The 21319-nt window shown below is 43.8% G+C and overlaps 1 protein-coding gene and 1 gene segment (V, D, J or C); both read left to right on the top strand.

Moving 5' to 3' along the window:
* The first annotated feature begins 19039 nt into the window (after positions 1 to 19039).
* Positions 19040 to 19757, top strand: LOC119957894. The segment is given in 2 exon segments: positions 19040 to 19155; positions 19268 to 19757. Coding segments are annotated over 2 exon segments (456 nt in total).
* Positions 19758 to 20163: 406 nt separating this feature from the next.
* Positions 20164 to 21319, top strand: part of LOC119957690 (M1-specific T cell receptor beta chain-like) — a 104958-nt gene continuing 103802 nt past the window's right edge. The window contains exon 1 of the mRNA XM_038785761.1: positions 20164 to 20539. Coding sequence (XP_038641689.1) covers positions 20179 to 20539 — 361 coding nt within the window. The 5' untranslated portion in view covers positions 20164 to 20178. The remainder of the gene's footprint in view (positions 20540 to 21319) is intronic.

The following is a 21319-nucleotide window of genomic DNA, read 5'->3' as shown; positions in this document are numbered from 1 at the left end:
TCTCGACGGTAGAGCGAAATTGGTGTCAGAACCCCACATTGACATGGAAAGCTCTGAAATATTGAACTGCACAGTGGGGAGCTATTTGTAATGCCGCGTCATACAGCCCTGGCCGTTTTTAGAGAATTGAGTAATTTAACTCACCTTGGAATCTATTCGTAAAATGCAGGCGATCATATCCCAGACGTGATGGGCAAATCAAATAATTAATCATATATTACCCCAACCTGACGTGAAAGCGAGCAAGATGACGAATTAACCTTAACAAAATAGAATTTCCTGATTTATGTTATTTATTTAACCATTCTAATGTTTTAAACGACGTTTAATAGCTAAACAGATATTTCGATGCATAAGAGATCTGTGGCAGTAGGATTCATCGACAAATAGATAAATATAGCAAACAGAAGACAGAAATATATATATATATATAGAGAGAGAGAGAGAGATATAGATATATACAGATAGATGGATAGATGGATAGATAGATAGATAGATAGATAGATAGATAGATAGATAGATAGATAGATAGATAGATAGATAGATAGATAGATAGATAGATAGATAGATAGATAGATAGATAGATAGATAGATAGATAGATAGATAGATAGATAGATAGATAGATAGATAGATAGATAGATAGATAGATAGATAGATAGATAGATAGATAGATAGATAGATAGATAGATAGATAGATAGATAGATAGATAGATAGATAGATAGATAGATAGATAGATAGATAGATAGATAGATAGATAGATAGATAGATAGATAGATAGATAGATAGATAGATAGATAGATAGATAGATAGATAGATAGATAGATAGATAGATAGATAGATAGATAGATAGATAGATAGATAGATAGATAGATAGAGAGGGAGAGAGATGGATAGATAGATAGACCCTCGACAGTTAGGTTTTTGCTCAGCTCCTCCATCTCTGTCAGTCACTGTGTTTACTCCAGGCACAGTAATAGACGCCCGAGTGATTGGCTCGGAGGCCGGTAGACTCCAGGTAAAAGTGGGTGTTGTCGGTTATTCTGGCGGTGAAACCGTCCACCTCACCGTTGGGATTGATGATGCTAGCAAAGGAATAGAAAAGGTTCTGGGGCTCGCGGTCAGGATGCCATCGATACCAGTAGAAATTGCTGCTAGCATCTGCTTTTGTGCAAATGCATTTGATGCTGACTGAACTGCCCGGGGAACTGGATATGTGAGCAGGTGTCTGTTCGATCTGCACGGACGCTACATCTGTAAAATAGAGTCAAAAGACTGACATGTTAAACGTGTGACCCTTGGAGCGGGTGGAAGAATGGAGCGGCAAAAGGAAGAGAGGCGCGAATGAAAGCTGGAGCATATGGCAGCGATATATAGAGAGAAAAAGAGCGAAAGTCTGATAAAGAGAGAGGCGGGAACGACAGAGGCAAAGGCAATAGAGAGAGAGTGAGAGAAAAACAGAGGTAAAACCAAAGACAATCGATAAGCCATGGAGGGACAGAGTGAGATAAAGAGAGAACTATAACTGACAGAGGCGCTGAGAGACAATCGGATGAAGGAAGGGTTAAACTGAAGAAGGTAATTAGGAGACAGGTCAAGAAAGAGAAGAGCAGAGCGTCGGGGAAAGTACGACAGGGTGATAGGGAGAGGAAGACAATGAGAAAGAGAGACAGCGGCAACAAACAGTGGGAGAGGCAGTCGACACCTCCAAGCGGTGTGACTGACTCCGGGAAGTGGATTAAATCCAAACCGGGACACAGGCAACAATAGTGAGGATCACTAACACCTCAAAGGCCAGTTCCACCTTACCGGGTAACAACAGGAACAGAACCCAGAGCCGACACACAAAAATCTTCTAAGGGTGTTTAACTGCACGATATCTGTAATTATGGGCATTAAGTGAGTTAATGTTTCCTCCACCAACGTGTTCACCGTACAAGTGCAAGGGATCAATCTCTTATTGGTTGATGGCTCCAAACTCTCATTTCCGGGGTGGAGCTAATTTGCATTCTGGATATTTACTTTTAATTCTTTGAGTGCAGAGTCTGAAGTTAGTGAGTCTGAATCATTCGCCAGCTCCTCACTGAGTGGTTGGTTTTAGAATGAATCTAGCCAATTGTATGCTGTCTTTCACCGCTTCATCTGCAACCACTGCTGTGTCTGCGTCGAACTGGGAGCATTGTGGATATGTTGCTCGTGTAGTCAGAAAGAAGACTCTGCTGATGATGCACGGACATGAGTTTAACTTTCTGTCCTGACAGCAGCTTGAATTAAATCTCCAATAAGAAAGCTGGTATTAGTATCAGTATTAATGCCCATGAAACTATCGCATGGTCGTAAAAGCTGAGGTGAGAGTTGCACCCCTTGATATCAAGGCAGCATTTGACAGAATATGCCATCAAGGAGCCCTAGCTAAACTGAAGTCAATGGGAATCAGGGCGGAAACCGTCCGCTGGTTGGTGTCACTCCTGGCACCTGACTTGCGGTGGCTGTACGTCAATCATCTCAACTCCAGGACATCACTCAGGTGTTCCTCAGGGTAGTGTCCTAGAAACAACCATCTTCAGGAATCAGGGGTTTTTCTGCAGCTTTAAAAAATCAAGGTCAGACCAAACTTGGAATATTGTGTCCAGTTCTGGTCGCTTCATTATAGTAAGGGTGTGGATAATTTGGGGAGGGTGCAGATGAGATTTACCAGGATGCTGCCCTGACTGGAGGGCATGTCTTATGAAGAAAGGTTGGCGGAGCTAGGGTTTTTCTCACTGGAGCGAAGAAGGTAGAGAGGTGACTTGATAGAGGTGTACAAGGAGATGAGAGGTATGGATGCAGTGGATAGCCAGAGACTTTTCCCCAGGGCGGAATTGGCTGCCACGACGGGGAATAATTTTAAGGTGATTGGAGGAAGGTATAGGGGAGATGTCAGAGGTAGGTTCTTTATACAGAGAGTACTGTGTGCTTGGAATGCACTGCCAGCAGAGGTGGTGAAGTCAGAGACATTTAAGCAACCATTTGACAGGCAGATGGACAGCGGTAAATTGACGGGGTGTAGGTTAGTTTGATCTTAGATTAGGATAAATGGTCGGCACAACACCGTGGGCCGAAGTGCCTGTACTGTGCTGTACTGTTCTATGTTCTATGTTCTAAAACTGTCCGCTGGTTGGAGTCATACATGGCTCAAAGAATGATGTTTGCGGTGGTTGGAAATCAATCGTCTCAGTTCCAGGATTCCAGGATATCACTCCTCAGGGAAGTGTCCTCAGCCCAACCATCTTTGGCTGCTTCATCAATGACCTGCCTACCATCATAATGTCAGAAGTGGGATCATTGCGGATGACTGTGCACCTTACAGCACCATTTGCGACTCCTCAGATAATTAAGCAGCGCGTGTCCAAATGCACCAGACCTGGATGATATCCAGCCTTGGGCTGACAAGTGGCAAATTACATTCGCGCCACACAAGTACCAGGCAAAGGCCATATCCGACAAGAGATGATCTAACCACCGCCCCTTAACAATTAATGGCATTATCATCGCTGAATCCCCCACAATCAACATCTTGGGGTTACCAATAAAAAGAAACTGAACTGGACTCGTCATATTAATACTGTGGCTACCAGAGCAGGTCTAATCCGAGGGCGAGTATGGCGAGTATGTCACCTACTTAACCCCCCCCCCCCCCCCCCCAAAGCCTGGACACCATCAAAAGGCACAAGTCAGGAGTGTAAGGGATATTCTCCACTTGCCTGGATGAGTACAGCTCCAACAACGTTCAAGAAGCTCGAAACCATCCAGGACAAAGGAACCCGTTTGATTGCTCCCCTTCCACAAACAGTCAAACACTCCACCACCGATAAACAGCGGCAGCCGTATGTAGAACCTACAAGATGCACGACAGTAACTTGCCAAGGTTCCTTAGACAGCACCTTCCAAACTCACGACCACTGTCATCAAGAAGGACAAAAGTGGTAGTTACCTGGGTAACAACACTGTGGGTGTTCTTACACTCAGTGACTGTCATAGTTCCGAAAGGCAACTCACCACCGCTTTCTGAAGGGCAACTAGGAATGGGTAATAAATGCTAGCCTAACCAGCAATGCAAACATCCCGCGAGCGACATATTTTAAAAAGTGTCTTTTTTGGGCCAAATTCAAAAAAGCACGTCAGTCCCTCAAAAACATTTGTCAAGCCAGGAAGTTTAAATCAAAAGACAAGGACTTATAGACGAGTACATGCAGCTGGGGCGTTCTAGAGGTAAATCAGGTCAAAAGCCAAAACAGTGATTGCTGGAAATCTGAAATAGAGCAGAAAATGCTCACGATGCAGCTGAGAGAGTATCTGCAGAGAGCTAAAGAGTTGGATTATACCCTGAATAGGGGCTCCCTGAACTCTAGTGTAAATGTTGGTGTTGAGCCACCCGAAACACGGTCATCTCTCCACAATTTAATTAAATACCAGCCGAGCCTTTAATTGCAATGGGGCAAGACTTTGGGTCAATTTCCAGGAGTAAATCTCACCTCGTGGACTTGCTGACTAATTGGAGGCTGGCAGTTCTGTAGTGCCAGCAGTGGCCACTGCTGGGACTGCAGGGAGACCAAGGAGGATGTGTTCAGTGATGGAGCTGGACCTCTTGGTAAATCCAACATCTCGGGATAGCAAGGCCTAGCGTAGGGAACAGGGAACTGCGGGGTAAATTTCACATGATGAGGGGAAACTGTGGGAGGACTCCAATGGGCATCATCCGGGGTCTCGGAATGGACGTAACTGGCCCAATTTCACTGCCCAGCAACCTGCAGGATCAATACTATTGGGTCCGTGTGGCTGCAGGTAAAGGTCCATTAGGTGGCGGCAGCGGCCAATGGGGTGGCGCACTATCTTAAAGATCCATGTGCCTGTTTTCCCATCAGTGGGTGCCTTATAAAATCCAACCCAATATTTCAGCTGAATGACCTGTTGAGGACAGGCTGTCCACCTGCAATAGAGGAAAGAACAATACAGCACAAGAACAGGCTCTTCGGCCCTCCAAGTCTGTACTGTTCATGATACCACCCTTGATCAAAACACTCAGCACCTCCAAGTGCCGTATCCTTCTGTACGCATCTTTTCCACGTATGTGTCGAGATGCCTGCCAATCCATCTATCCATGTCCCTCAAAAGACTGTAGACCTCTATCAGGTCACCCCTCAACCTCTGTCGTTCTAATGAAAACAGTCAGAGTCTATTATCCACATAGCTAACACCCTCCAGACCAGGAAACATCCTGGTAATTCTCCTCTGCATCCTCTGCAAAGCCTCCACATCTTCTGGTAGTGTGGTGACCAGAATTGTGCGCAATATTCCAAGTGGGGCCTTACCAATGTTCTATAGAACTGCAGTATGATATGCCCCAATGCCCCATCCAAAGAAGGCAAGCATTCGGTGTGTTTTCTTGACTACCTTGTCCACTTGTGTTGACACTTCCAATAATTTGTTGATCTGCACGCCCAGACCTCTCTGACTTTGTATATTCCAAAGAATGGTGCCATTTATTTCGCTTCCCTCCGGAAAAGCTACCTAACCTGCTATACATCGATAAATGAATAATAATGCAGTAAATAATAGTTAAACAGAAACTTTCAATTTTGATATTATTGGCTAGTGGAGCATTTGAATTAATATGAACCATGTGGATTGGTGGGGCACTATGGGTAGGCATGCGTCAGCCAAAGTATCTGATCAGCAACATTAGTACGTAAATGATAAGTCCAAATATGCAAAATAGGAAATGTCCCTGAATGATGTTAATTTCAGTGCCACCCAACCAATTGGAAAGCCAAACCCAAAGAGTGTAATCAAAGTATTGCTCCAGTTTGTTTTTAACTTTGTATTAGGGTGCGTATTGCCAAGTGTTTGACATCTTCTGGATTATACACAAAAGTCTGTTGAAAGGGTTAATTTTCCAGCAGAGACAAAAAGGGGCGTATAGCTTGGAATGATGCCACCCGCATCTTTCTCAAACGTTTTTTAAATATATGTCACTCAAATGGACTGGGAGAAAAAGTCGGATTGCTGCCAAATTACTGCTTATCAATTGTCTTAGAACGGTGTGTTCTCAAACATAGATTTGCTTTAATCAGAGTTTTCTTTTCTTAAAAACAGCTTCCACGTTGTCTGAAGTTTTAATTTCCAAGCTAATTTTTAACATTTATTTTAAAACATCAAACACAATAACTTATTGAATATGTGACTGAATCAACCTTGCACTGAAGGAACTCGGTTTACTGTAACTCTGTTAAAGAAAGCGCAGCTAACAAAATTTGTTTTGTTTAAAGCAACATTCAAAATAATGTAAGTGTTCTCAAGTTAACAGTTCTTGGCATCTGTTTGGCGATACGTGACTTAGAGCGTATCCCTGTAGCCAGGAGGTGGATAGAACCTAGAACCTAGAACATAGAACAGTACAGCACAGAACAGGCCCTTCGGCCCTCGATGTTGTGCCGAGGAATGATCACCCTACTCAAGCCAACGTATCTACCCTATACCCGTAATCCCCCCCCCCCCCATACCCTATAAAAATCTCAAAGTCTATTAAAGCTGTCATGAGAGGCATTTGGATCGGGACAAGCAGCATTTCTTGGTGAGTTTCAGAGTATGATAACGGTTTGTTCTGGGGAGAAACGGTCCTTGAACCCGGAACGGACAGATAGTCCATTTGGCCAAACTGCCCCTGTGCATCTTCAATCAGTGTATGCATTGTTGTCATGTTAGTCCCAGCTTGCAATAATGTAGGATCTGATCTAGTTACCGCTGGTACACCTTGGGCCTTAGTTAAAATCATTTCAACTCTTCCTGTTGGTGGCGCTGTTAATTTGTCTCTCAGTAATTTGTTATGACATTTCATGCTGTCCATGTCACTTTCCAGAATACATTTTTCCTCAAGTAACTGGCCATTTTGACTTTTAAGACCATCATCTCCTGATATTAAATGTTGAAGTTTGGATTCTGAATCAGTATTTTTCTTTTGGTGTTCATCAATTAGTAATAGTAATAGCTGAGTTCTGCATTTTGAGTCAAGCAATAGTGTTTCAGTTTGACCAGATTTCTAGAGCTTAGATTTTCCAGCTCGCAATTGGTCAATGACTGCCACTAGTTTTTCTTTGGCACTTTTAAGTTCGCAATTGTGTTTTGTGTGTGTGACTGTTTCTTGCTGCTCATGGGGTTGTGCCATTGCTGCAAAAGAGCATAGGTTTTGTTGTGGTCAATCGTGTGTTTTTTTCCAAATCTTTTGATGTCGTCAAGGAATCCCCTTTTGAGGATGTTATATTTTGATTCAATTTTTGTAGATACTTTAGACATTCCAAAATGTCTATAAATCAAAGATCTAAGATCTCCCAATATTTGGTATATCTGGTACAGCGTGACCTCCCCTTGAAGCTGTGGGAAGTTGTTCTCTACCTTTTTAAGGTTCTGAATGTATTTTAGGATTCAAGTCCGCCATAAACTCTGCCTTCTGCCCAATTCCTTTGGTCCTCAACTACGTTTCTGTGCAATCTTTGATCACACAGCCGCGACTATTTTTTATTCTGCCCCGTTTTATTTTAGTTTCTACGACCGGCACCCGATTGAATAACACCTTCTGAAACAGGTCCTTTCTAAGTGGTCGAAGCAGCGTTTGATGCGGCTTTAAGACTTTTAACGGGTGAAAAAGATATTTTCTTCCCCCATTCTTAGCCGTTTTTCGGATAGATGTCTTTGTGTCTTCTGTCCTTCTGGTCTTTCTTCGGTCTTCCGATTTCCTCTGACTCTGCGCTCCTCCCCATTGCCGACTGCTCCAATTGCAGAGATCTACCATGCGGATCTAGTGAAGTCTCGCAAAAGTAAAACAAATTTGAGTTGGAAATTTGAGTTAAAAATCTCGGCTGCAAAAATAATCTTTCATTTCCTCTACTTGATTGCAATTGAGAGAAACTTAAATCTATTCTCAATAAAGCCCTGCTAAGGACTTAAAGCGGAGTAATTTAGAAAACAATTTAACATTCAAAATAATACAGAAATGGTTTCTTGCTTACGGCAAAACAGATTGCATGAACTTCAAGAGTTCATAGAACAGTACAGCACAGAACAGGCCCTTCGGCCCTCGATGTTGTGCCGAGCAATGATCACCCTACGTAGAACATAGAACATACCCACATAACCCGTATACACGTAACCCAACAATCCCCCCATTAACCTTACACTACGGGCAATTTAGCACGGCCAATCCACCTAACCCGCACATCTTTGGACTGTGGGAGGAAACCGGAGCACCCGGAGGAAACCCACGCACACACAGGGAGGACGTGCAGACTCCACACAGACAGTGACCCAGCCGGGAATCGAACCTAGGACCCTGGAGCTGTGAAGCATTGATGCTAACCACCATGCTACCGTGAAGCCCCTAAGTTAGAGTGGAAAAATGAAAATATGAAAATAAAGATAGCGAATAGCTAGAACAAAGTATAGTGTGATCCAGGAATAAAAATGGCTGTGCGGAGCCTCATGTTTAAAGAGAATTGTATCAGTCTGAAGCCATCTGTCGGCACCTCTATGTCGTCCTAAATGCTTTGGGTGAGAATCAAATACATTTGATTCTATAGTTAACTATAGTAAACTGTCAATCCTCAATGTGCAACATAGGTTTTGAATGTTGCGTTTGAATATTTGTGTATGCTATAGAATGCGATTTTGTGCTGTAATCAAGACTAGTTTTTCCTGGTTTCCTGCTGACTTTATTTTATCCATATTCTGAACAATGGTGTCTTCATATTGCTAAGGTGTTTATTTCGACCTTGATCTTGATTGCTGGTACAGCTAATTTCTTAATATGAAACTAACTTTGAAATCTGTTCATTAGAACAATAGTTTGTTCATACTGTCAGCAAAAATGTTGTTTCTATCCCCAATTAATTTGTGGATGTTCAGGCTTTTGTGCGTCTGCTTAAGTTATGTGTTTTGCCATGACATAAGGTTATGTGTACTGAAATCCTTATTTTCAAATGGGTATTAAAACTGGACTTTATTATTTACATTAAAATAACCTTTCACCTGTCAGAAAATAATTGATTTCCTTCAGTTTCCTGACGTAAACATGTTACAGCAATGAGCAATTCTGTATGATTATGTCTCTCTCCCCAGGCAACCAGGCACCAGTACAAATGGTGAAAAGATCCCACATTGTTCATTGCCATCCTTGACAATAACCATTTGTTGCTCGTATTTCCCGGGATTCCAACGCTAGCAAGTGTGTCTTTGGGATGGTTTCCTGCAGCTGAACAACTTGTGTGTGTAATATGGATCGATACCGAAGAGGCTTAACCCCTTCAGTACTCAGTGGATAACTAAAGTTTTGAAAACACTTCCAATATGATATTGTTCCCTCATCCGGCTCCAACCCAACTTCGGCATTCTTCCCATATTTCTTCATTCCCGAGGAGACCAAACATGTCTCTGGTCGCAGCCTTAAGTGTATTCAATCATCAGCAGACGCAATCATCGGGGGCAGGCCATTCGGTAGAGTTCAGTGATACAGCCACACATCCAGTTTCCCGGGACTATTCTGCAACACTTTCTTAGTCTCCATCGCATCAGGTCAGCTGGTGAAACGTTTCAACTTCCAAATGTTTCCTCTCATTGTCGCCTTTGTACGCACCAGACTCTGTATTTAATAGATGGTCCTGCACCATTTTAGCAACATCTGGCTTGATGCCACCACCAAACGCACATTCCCTTGCCCCTGTACTCCTTTTCCTGGATGGAAAGATATCCATAGCATTCCTATCGTGCATAATGTGGCCGTGCGGCCCATCGAGTGTGCACTGCCCCTCCTAAAGTCATAGTTTTAGGATAAAGGGCAGTAAATTTAAAACAGAGATGAGGAGCAATTACATCTCGTGAATCTGTGGAAGTTACTTCTCCAGAGTGCGGTGGATGCCGGGAAATGCAGTAAATGTAACGAGGAGATGGACAGATTTTGAAATTGAAGGGTTTTGGAGAACAGGCGGGAAAATGGAGTTGAGGCCAAGAGTTGATCAGCCATGATCGTATTGAATGGCGGAGAGGGCTCGATGGGCTAAATTGCACACTCCTGCTCCTGATATTTTTGTTCGAGTGCCGTACCTCGGCCCACTCCCCGTCCCATTCCCGTAACCTCTCCGAACCTGCATCATTTGGACTCTAAGGAACAATTTATCAAAGTCAATCCACCTCTAGAACCTGTTACAAAAGGACAAGAGGAGGCCATTCAGCCTCTTTATTCTGGTATATCTTGTGCGTCATATCTAAAGGTACTGAGCATCATAAGAGAGGATGCAATATGTGGAATCGTGGAATTCATACAGTGCAGAAGGAGACCATTCGGCCCATCGCTTCTGCTCCGAGGCCAAATCCTCTGCCCTATTCCTGCAGCCCCACCCCAAAGTAAAAATTATAATGGTCAATCGATCTGACTGGTACGTCTTTGAACTGCGGGAGGAAACGGGAGCAAGTGAAGGAAACCCACGTAGACACGCGCAGAATGTGCAAACTCCACACTGGCGCTGTGAGGAACCCATGCTAACCCTTGTGCCACCACGCTGCCCTGAATGAATGGCCTCCGCCTGCTTCGATCGAAGGTGTTGTATTCTCTACCATACTCAAATGTACTAACCACACAAAGAGGTTTGGTGACTCAAGAGTTGTAATTTTTATTTGAAGAGATGAGATTGATCAACACATCCAATGTCTGTACGATTGTTCCTGCCTTGAGCCCAAGGGTGGCACTGTGACACACTGGTTAACACTGCTGCCTCACAGCGTCAGACACCCTGGTCAATCCCGACCTCGGCTGCTGTCTGTGGGGAGTTTGCAGGTTCTCCTGAGTTCTGCGTGGATTTTCTTCGCTTCCTCCCGTTTCCTCCCGCAGTGAAAAGACATACCAGTTAAATGGATTGACCATTATAATTTGTCCTTTGGGGTGAGGCTGCACGAATAGGGCACGGCATTCGGCCTCAGTAGGGTGCTCTTTCGGAGCATAAGCGATGTGGGCCGAATGGTCTCCTTCTGCCCTCTAGGAATTTTATGATTCCACATACTGCATCCTCTCTTATGGTGCACAGCACCTTTCGATATGCCCCCAAAAGATATACCAGTACAAAGAGGCTGAATGGCCTCCTTCTGTCCTTTTGTAACGGGTTCGAGAGGACTGAAGGACAGTTACACCGGAGCAGAAGTAGGTAATTCAGCCTTTGAGCCTGCTCAACCATTCTATCAAATCGTGGGTGATCTCTTCCTGGTGTCAAATCCACTTCCACACCTGATCCCCAGATTCCTTTAAACCGTTTATTATCAAAAATATATCTATCTCAGTCTTGAAACCATTTAATGCTTCAGAGACTTCACCGCACTATGGTGGCAGCTAGTTCTACAAATTCACCAGCCTCTGCGAGAAATAGTTCCTCCTTATCTCTGTTTTAAATCTACCACCTTTCAATCTATAGCCGTGGCTTCTTATTCTAGATTGCCCCACCAGGGGGAACATTTGCTCTACGTTCACTTTATCAATGCGATTTACTGTTTTATATATCTCTCTCAGACCCGATCTCGTCCTTCCAAACTACGGCGAGTATAAGCCCAAACTGTTCAATCCCTCCTCATATGTAAACCCTTTCATTCCCGGAATCAATCGAGTGAACCTTGTTTGAGCTGCTTCCAATGTCGCCACATCTTTCCTCAAATAAGGAGACCAAAACTGATCGCTATACTCCAGATGTGGTCTAAACAACACTATACAATTGGAACAACACTTCTCTACGATTTTTCTCCAGTCAGTTCATCTGCAATAAATTCTCACATTCGACTTGCATTTTTAATTACATGCTGCAGCTGCATACTGTAATGCGTGAACAAAGACACCCAGATCCCTCTACCCAGAGGCATCTTGAATCTACTTCCCATTTGGATAATAAGTTGCCTTCTATTTGCTCGACCAAGATAGATAACGTCAAACTTATCTACATTACAGTAAACAGCGTATAGAGAGAGAGAGCGAGATTTCAATAAAGAGCGCGGAGAGAGAGAGGGCGTGACTTCAATAAATGAAAATGAAAATCGCTTATTGTCACGAGTAGGCTTCAATGAAGTAACTGTGAAAAGCCCCTAGTCGCCACATTCCGGCGCCTGTCCGGGGAGGCTGGTACGGGAGTGAAAGAGCACATGAGAGAGGGAGGGCGAGACTTCAATAAAGAACTCGATCGGGTAAGACAGCTTTTGGTCTGTTTCAAAACTGAAAAATACCCAGTAAAGTTACGTCACACGAAACTGTGGCCTGATCGTCTGAAAGGCATCGTGGATAGCACGTATAGAGAGGTGGTCACACCGCAGGCTCAGACTCCACTGGCAGGAAGGGAATGGGTGACCACCAGACAGAGCAAGAGAGCGAGACAGGTAATGCAGGTATCCTATGGCCATTCCCCTGCAGAACAGATATACCTTTTTGGATACTGTTGAGGGGAATGGCCTCTTCGGGGAAAACAGCAACTGCCAAACTCGTGGGACCACGGTTGTTCCTGCTGCAGAGGGGAGGAGTAATACGTGTAACAGTGCAATAGTTATAGGGGACTCAATTATAAGGGGAATAGACAGGCGTTTCTGTGGCCGCAAACGAGACACCAGGATGGTATGATGGGGCTATTTGCTTGAGCGGTTGGGGATGGGATAAACGAATATGCCAGGGAGATGGGAACCTACGCAAGGAGTCAGAGAAAGAGGGAGCAAGGACAAAAGCAAAAGATAGAAATGTGAATAAGGAAAGTGATAGGTAGAGAAACCAAGGACAAAATTCAAACAGGGCAGTAGAGAAAAATATTGGGAGCCAGACAAGCATTGTGAAAAAGACAAACTTAAACGCTCTATGCCTTAATGCACGGAGCATTTGCAATAAAGTGGATGAACTAATCACACAGATAGATATAAACGTGTGTGATATAATTGGGATTATGGAGACATGGCTGCAGGGTGAACATGGATGGGAACTGAATGTCGCAGAGTTCTCAGTATTTAGGAAGGACAGGCATGAAAGAAAATGTGGTGGCGTGGCACTGCTGGTTAAAGAGGAAATTAACACAATATTGAGAAAGGATATTAGCTCTGACAATTTTGAATCTCTGTGGGTAGAGTTTAAAAATACCAAGGGACCAAAAACATTTGTGTGTCTCATCTATAGACCCCCAAAATGCACAGGTGAGGTTGGGAATGGCAATAAACAAGAAATTAGAGATGTATGTAATAAAGGAGTATCAGTGATCATGGATGATTTTAATCTACACATAGACTGGGCAAATCAAATTAGCCACAATGCTGTAGAGGAAGAATTCCTGGAGTGTATACGGATTGTTTTCTTGACCAATATGTGGAGGAACCAATTCGAGAGCAGGCCATCTTAGACTGGGCACTGTGTAATGAAAAGGGAATCATTGCCAATCTGGCTGTACGATACACCTTGGGGATGAACGACCATAACATGATAGAATATTTTTATCAAGATGGAGAGTGATGTAGTTGATTGGGAGACTAGGCTGCTGAATCTTAATAAAGGGAACTATGACGATATGAGGCGTGAGTTGGCCTTGATGGATTGGGGAGAGTTACTCAAAGGGATGACAGTGGATAGACAATAGCAAACATTCAAGAAACGCTTGGAGGAACTACAGCAACTGTTCATTCCTGTCTGGCACAATAGTAAAAGAGGTTAGAGGGCCAATCCATGGCTTAGAAAGGAAGTTAGAAATAGTATCCAATGCAAGGAAGATGCATACTGATTAACCAAGAAAAATACTAGGCCTGATGATTGGGAGCAGTTTAGTATTCAGCAAATAACGATAAAGAGATTGATTGAGAAGTGGAAAGGACAGTATTAAAGGAAGCTTGCTGGGAACATAAAGACCGACACTATGAGTTTCTACAATTATGTGAAGAGAAAGAGATGGGTAAAGAGAAATGTAGGCTCACTACAGAAATAAGCAGGGGGATGCATAATAAGGGACAAAGAAATGGTTGTGCAATTGAATACATACTTCGGTTCTGTCTTCACAAATGAGGACACAAATCAGATGCCATAAATGTTGCAGAATGAAAGGTTTAGTGAGAGGGAAGAACTGAGAGAGATCAATATTAGTAGAGAAATTATGCTGGGAAAACTGACGGGATTGAAGGCGGATAAATTCCCAGGAACTGAGAATCTGCATTCCAGAGTGCTTAAGGAGGTGGCTCTGGAAATCGGGGATGCATTGGTGGTCATCTTTCATATTCTATAGACTCAGGAACTGTCCCAGCAGATTGGAGGGTAGCTCACGTCACTTCGATATTCAAAAAGGGTGGCACAGAGAAAGCAGGGAATTATAGACCAGTAGGCCTAACATCGGTGGTGGGGAAAATGCTTGAATCACTTATCAAGAACTTTATAGCGGAGCATTTAGAAAGCAGTGGCAGGATCAGTCAGTGTCAGCATGGATTTATGAAGGGAAAACCATGCTTGACAAATCTGTTACATTTCTTTGAAGAGGTAACCAGTACAGTCGACAAGGGGGAGCCAGTCGATGGCAGTCAAAGTATTTGGACTTTCATAAGGCGTTTGACAAAGTCCCGTATAAGAGATTATTGTGCAAAATTAAAGCTCATGGGATTGGGGGAAATGTATTAAGGTGGATATAAAATTGATTGGCAGAAGGAAACAAAGAGTATGGATTAATGGGTCCTTTTCAAATTGGCAGGCAGTAACCAGTAGGGATTGGTGCTGTGACTCCAGCTATTCACAATACCTATGAATGATTTAGAGGAGGGAATAAAATTTAAGATCTCAACGTTTGCAGATGATACCAAATTAGGTGGGAGGGTGAATTCTGACGATGATCCTACAGCAAGCTCTGACCAGGTTGGGCGAATGGGCAAACCAATGGCAGATGCAGTTTAATTTGGATAAGTGTGAGGTTATTCGTATTGGAAGCAGAAACAGGAAGGCAGATTACTACCTGAATGGTTGTAAATTGGGAGAGGGGAGTGTGCAGCGGGACCTGGGTGTCTTTGTGAGAATCTGCATTCGCTGAAGGTAAGCATGCAGGTGCAGCAGGTGGTAAAGAAGGCTAATGGTATGTTGACCTTCATTGCAAGAGGTTTCGAGTATAGAAGCAGGGAAGTGTTGCTGCAATTGTACAGGGTCTTGGTGAGGCCATACGGGGAGTATTGAGTGCAGTTTTGGTCTCCTTCTCTGAGGAAGAACGTTCTTGCTCTCCAGGGAGTGCAGCAAAGTTTTATCAAACTGATTCCAGTGATGGTGGGACTGTCGTAAGAGGAGAGATTAATTGGTTGGGATTTTCCTCGCTGGACTTCAGAAGAATGAGGGCGGATCTCATCGAAACTTTTAAAATTCTAACAGGACTAGACAAGGTAGATGCAGGAAAGATTTTATCAATGATGGGTGTGTCCAGAACCAGGGGTCACAGCCTGAGGATTCACGGTAAACCATTTCAGACAGAGATAAGGAGACACTTCTTCACACAAAGAATGGAGAGCCTTTAGAATTCATTACCACAGGAAGTAGATGATGGTAAAACATTGAATGTATTCAAGAGGCGGCTAGATATAGCGCTTGTGGACAATGGGATCAACGGCTATGGGAGAAAGCAGGATTAGGCTATTGAGTTGGATTATCAGCCTTGTTCGTGATGAATGGCGGAGTCGGCTGGAAGGGCCAAAAGGCCTCATCCTACTCCTATCTTCTATGATTCTATGTATCTATTAAACTCCATCTTCCACGTTTTAGCCGAATCTCCCACCTACCTACAACGGTCTGTAAAATCATCTTATCTTCAGTGCCTACTTTCCCATCTAATTACGTATCATCCACATATTTTGCTATGTTACACTTTGTTCCTGCTTGCAGAGCATTTATATAGATTGTAAATGGTGGATGTCCGATGACTGACCCCTGTGGCACCCGCTAGTTCCAGTTCGCCAGCCAGAGCAGGATTTAGTTATTCCGACCCTCCGCTTTATGTCAGTCAGCCAATTTTCAGTCGTACATACTACTCTAAACAATCCCCTGCGATTTCACCTTCTAGATAAATCTTTACGTGGCACCTTACCAAACGCCTCTTGGAAGTCTAGGTGTACCACATCCACAATCCATCGATTATCTTCCAAAATCCAGGGAATTCTGAAATATCATATCCAATGCACCCGCTAAATCCGCTACCACGTCCCTAGGGTGCCGACCATCAGGGCCCTGAGACTTATATGTCCTTAATCCCATCAGTTTATTCAATACCATCTCCCTGGTGATGATTATTGCACCAAGGTTATCTGCATTTACTGCCGTTTTTTATATTTTGTATTATCTTCTTCCGTGAAGACAGAGGCACAATATTGGTTCAGTACCTCCTTCATCTCTGTGTTCCCCATTATTGCCGCACCAGTATCATCCTCCGCAGGGCCAACATTTAGTTTAGCTATTCACTTCCTCTTCAAATACTGATAGAAGATTTTGGTATCAGTGTTCATGTTTTCTGCTATTTTCCATTCATAGTTCATGTTAGCTCTTTTGGTTTTATTCTTAGTAGACGTTTGATGAACTTTCAAGTTCTCGGAAACCTTCAGCTTACCACTAGCTTTTGCAGTATGGTGTGCCCTAGCTTTTGCCTTCATGGCCTCCTTTACTTCCTTATATGCCGTGGGACGCTATTCACCCTTTTACAATTCCTCTTCCTCTCAGGAATATACTTCACTTTTTTCCCATGATGGAAGAGTCAATTACAAGTGTACATAGGTTTAGGGTGCGAGGGGCATAGTTTAGTGGAGATGTGCGAGGAACGTTTTTCACACAGAGGGTAGTGGGTGCCTGGAACTCGCTGCCGGAGGTACGATAGTGATGTTTAAGGGGTGTCTTGACAAATACATGAATAGGATGGGAATAGAGGGAAACGGACCCGGGGCTGTAGAATGTTTTAGGTGAGGCGGGCAGCATGGTCGGAGCATGCTTGTAGGGCCGAAGAGCCTGCTCCTGTGCTTCAGTTTTCTTTATTCTTCTTGGATTTCCCATTTTAAACGGGAAACTTTGGGACAAAATGATCTATTAATGGGTCTGATAATTCTCTTTATCCGTATGGAGTTTCAAACAAAAATTGCCGTTGCTAATGCCACTTTACACACTCTTTATTCCTTTACCAGAACGTCGCAGTTTACTGACCTCCTCCCCTCTGCATCTCTTATTGGATGTTAACACGCAAATTATCCGCCACATTCCCACCACAGTATGCACATTCCTGGGGAGGAAATGGAACGGAAATACATTTTCGATGCCGCTAAGATTGCTGGTACATGCTGGCAGAGAAAATACCCTGGGGATGGCCTGCAGTTTGTGTTTGTCTCTCCGGACTCCAGTTACAGACATCCAGAGAGATCGGTGAACGGCCTCAGGCGGAGTTGCCGGATGACTCCGAGCTGCGTCTGGAGTCCTCCATCTTCTGGGCACATCACTCTGCCGAGTGTAGCTGTGCCTGGAGTCTGCCTGGTGTCTTGGAGAGACGAATAGTTCAACAGATCACTCAAATGTGGCAGAAAACGACTATGAATGACAAAATACTGCGGTCTTCGGTTTTTATCTACAGGGAGCTTCTGACAATATGAAGTGACAGAGTAGAATAAATGTGAAATATCCTATAAAGACAACACCGGGAAAGGGACTAACGACCTTCTTTTCGTCAAATGTTAAATCGTGCTTTGAAAACGTAACTCGGGAGACAACAAACTAAGAGGTTGTCACTATCAGAAAATAATATCAGGATTTTTACACTGCTACGCGGCGGCCTAGAACCATGCAACACACAACTGCCTTGAACATGCTTAATAAGCGCGGCAGGAACAGGAGAAGCCGCTCTTTCTCTTCCAACCTCTGACAAAGAAACAGAGGGAAGCGAGACAATCCCCTGGAAATTGTTACAGGAGCAGGTCACTCAGAAGCCGAAAAAATGTTAGTCGTAAAAGGAAAACGCCACATTCCCTCGTTGAACTTATCAGTTGGCAAAAGAGAAGGCAATCGATCTCCAGTCTGACACCGAGCCCGGCAAGACCTACGTTGTGACACACGGAGCCCAGCCCATATCTCATATCTTTTGGTAATTAAGAAGCCAGGTGTGATTAATTAGAATAAACAATCCGAAAAGTGATATAAATTACGAGGTTCATTTCTGATTGTTTGCATGTGTCCAAATATTCCTCACTATCCCGTGTTCCTGATGTAATTTCTTTGATCATTTGAAAGGAGCAGCTTTGTCGCTCACGTTTCCACGCTTCAGTTCTCCCTCGTTTCCTGTTAAGGGGAATTTCAAATAAAAGATCTACCTGTTACTGGACTAAATGATCATGCTTCATCATAAGGACTTTTTTCCCAAACAATATTCCCACTTCACACAAACATTCCTGTCCACCATCTTACTGGAGGCTATTTCCGGTCAGCACACGTTTATGTCACAATGTCGGGTTTTTTAAGAGGTAGAGGGTAATAGAGTGAGAAAGATATTCCTTGTGAGGCAGCGGTGGAGGGTGCAGAATTGTCATTGTGTGAATAGTGGGGAGCGGTGGTGGTGGTCTGAATGAAAGAAAATCGATATGACATGAAACAAAGGTTAAGGGGTGGCACGCGGAGCGGAAGGGGGGAAGGCAGAAGAAAGACAGAGCCAGGTGGAGAAAGCGAAGCAAGGAGAGAGGCATTGTGAGGCACGCAACCATACACACGGTCCCCCACACAAAGACAGACAGAGAGGGCGCCTGTGAGAGATAGAACAAGTGGAGAGAGTGGTACGCTTCCGATCAATGTATCCGGAGACCGTGATAGACAGGGAGAATGTGTTCGACAGAGCGAAGCAGAGCGAGGTACCGAAAGAAAGAACAGGAGCGAGATTGATGCACCAACTCGAATCCGACTGGGTCAACTGGAGGAGGGGCGTGACCAACGATGCGTCATTTATTAATGGCCTTCTTGTTCTTTGCAATGATTCGACGAGAGTGGGTGCCTTGGAGCCAACATTACTCAATCCTGTTCTCCACCGTGTATTGAGCAACAGACAGCTTTAAATGATGTATTTGTTTCTGGGTCTGACAATGCTGTTTGACTGTAAGTGAAACAATCATTACCTTTAATAACATATCATTTCAAAAATTCTTCCACCCGTCCATTGTTTCCCAAGTGTCCAGGTTTACTGACCTCCTCCCTGTCTCTTTTCTAGGCGTGAACCTACAGACTATTCACCAGACCCCCGCAGCTGTATCCAAATTCCCTGGAACAAAACTGGAGCTGACATGCACTGTGAGGGGGGGCAGCAATACTATCTACATGTATTGGTACAGACAATATCCGGGGAAAGGGCTGCAGTTGATGTTTTACTCTTCAATGCCAGAACGCGTGGAGCCAGATGGGTCGATTCACGGTTTCAACGCCGCTCGACCCAGTGAATACGAGTTCCAGCTGGAGTCCACCAGCCTGCGGGTGAATCACTCGGCCGTGTATTACTGCGCCTGGAGTATTCACAGTGACTCAAACAGATGGAGCAGTGGAACAAAAACCCCCAAGCAGCAGAAAACGCCTTTTAGAGATAGAAACCGGGAGCGCTTCGCCGAATTGGAGCGCAGTTTGCAGAGCTAATGTTTCCTGAGGAGAACACCAGGCAGGTTAGGGCAGAAATGGGATATTAGATATCGTGAACTGAAGAAGGTGTCGACGAGAACTCACAAGGGCAACATCAGGAGTCAGTATTATATCTATCAGGAGGGGTTAATAGACTCAGAAACACTACGTATAAAACAGAAGGCCTATTAGTGGCATTTACAAAAACGTGCAAGGAAAAATAAAGTAAAAAAACGCAAGCCAATGAAAAATATGAAGACGCAAAGATTACCACCAGCGATGATACGTCAACAAGGTCCTTTTCAACGCAGTCCTGAAGCTCGGAAAACATAATGATGCCCTCACAACTGGCGGAATCAATAGTTATTGAGTCATATTCTCAGATGTAGGGATTCTATGATTCTATTATAACATTAACATATCGTTTGTATACCCCCCTCACTCTCTCTCACGCACTCTGTCTTTCACTTATTATCATTTCATTATCTACTGAAGGTCGGAACATGAAAGTTAATGATATTTGACACAGAGACAACAAGAGACAAAGCCGAACTCGGAGACGAGAAAGGACGAACAGAACAAGTTAGCTACAGAAATGACGTTAATTGGTTCTTGTCACGGTACATACGTAGTGAAGCACTGTGCTCCATCACTTGCAGCGCAGTAATAGATCGCTGTATTGTCGGAGTCCACGGCCACTGTTTTCAAAATGCACTTTTTGCGGCTGGGTCTCACCACTTGAAATCCCGCCTCCAATCCTTTCTCGAAAGTCGGGTTATTCCCATACACGTCCGTCACCACAAGCTGGAGGCCGCGTCCCGGGTGCTGGCGGTACCAGAGCATTGTGATGTAGTCGGTGTCCTCCTGTTGACAGGTCAGTGTTGTGTTGTCCCCTCGCCGCGCTGTTAATTCTCGGGGAATCTGAGACACTGAAACACATCGACAATAATCTGAAATGGGAAAATAGATACAGGAGTCAGTTAAGGAAGCGACATCAGGGAAAAGGCGGGATAACTAGAGCTCCGGTATATCACAGCACATATTCTAATGAATAAGAAGTCAAGATTTACAACACATATAAATCAGGCCATTCGCCCCAATGTGTTTGTGAAAATCTTTTGAAAGAATTAGCCAATAATTCTCAATCGCCGATTGCCCCGGTAAATATAATTATATTTTTATCGCGTTTTTGTGAGAAATGTTAGACGTGAATATCGGAATTGAACAATTCATCGCCCTCCATCTTTTTAGGCAGTAACTTAATTGCAGTGTTAATGTAAGCCTACTTATGACACTAATAATTATTATTATTAATTACAATCCCAATGAATTATGTTACATCTAAACCATTAGTTAGATTTTATAACGGAACTCAATACAGACAATTATTTGAAGTTAGCTTACGGCGTATGAAAAATGTAAAAACAAAAAGCAGGAGATTCAATTCCATCCCTCAGAGAAATAAAGGATCGAGTCTTGTAGAGGAAGAGAGAAAAACAAAATGCAGAGCCTGCTGTTGATGAGATCAGTGAAAGGTGTGACGTGCGAGCTGCCAATGGCGGCACGAACATTCCAGATCCGTCGATCTGAAATCTACGAACGGAAGCCAATTATCCCGGCCCGGAATTAACCTAAAATCTCCGATTCCCGCCGG

The sequence above is a fragment of the Scyliorhinus canicula genome, chromosome 27 (assembly GCF_902713615.1).
Source record: "Scyliorhinus canicula chromosome 27, sScyCan1.1, whole genome shotgun sequence".
NCBI classification, from domain to species: Eukaryota; Metazoa; Chordata; class Chondrichthyes; order Carcharhiniformes; family Scyliorhinidae; genus Scyliorhinus; species Scyliorhinus canicula.
Note: the sequence above shows the minus strand (reverse complement) of the source record. Positions and strands in the feature narration are given on the sequence as shown.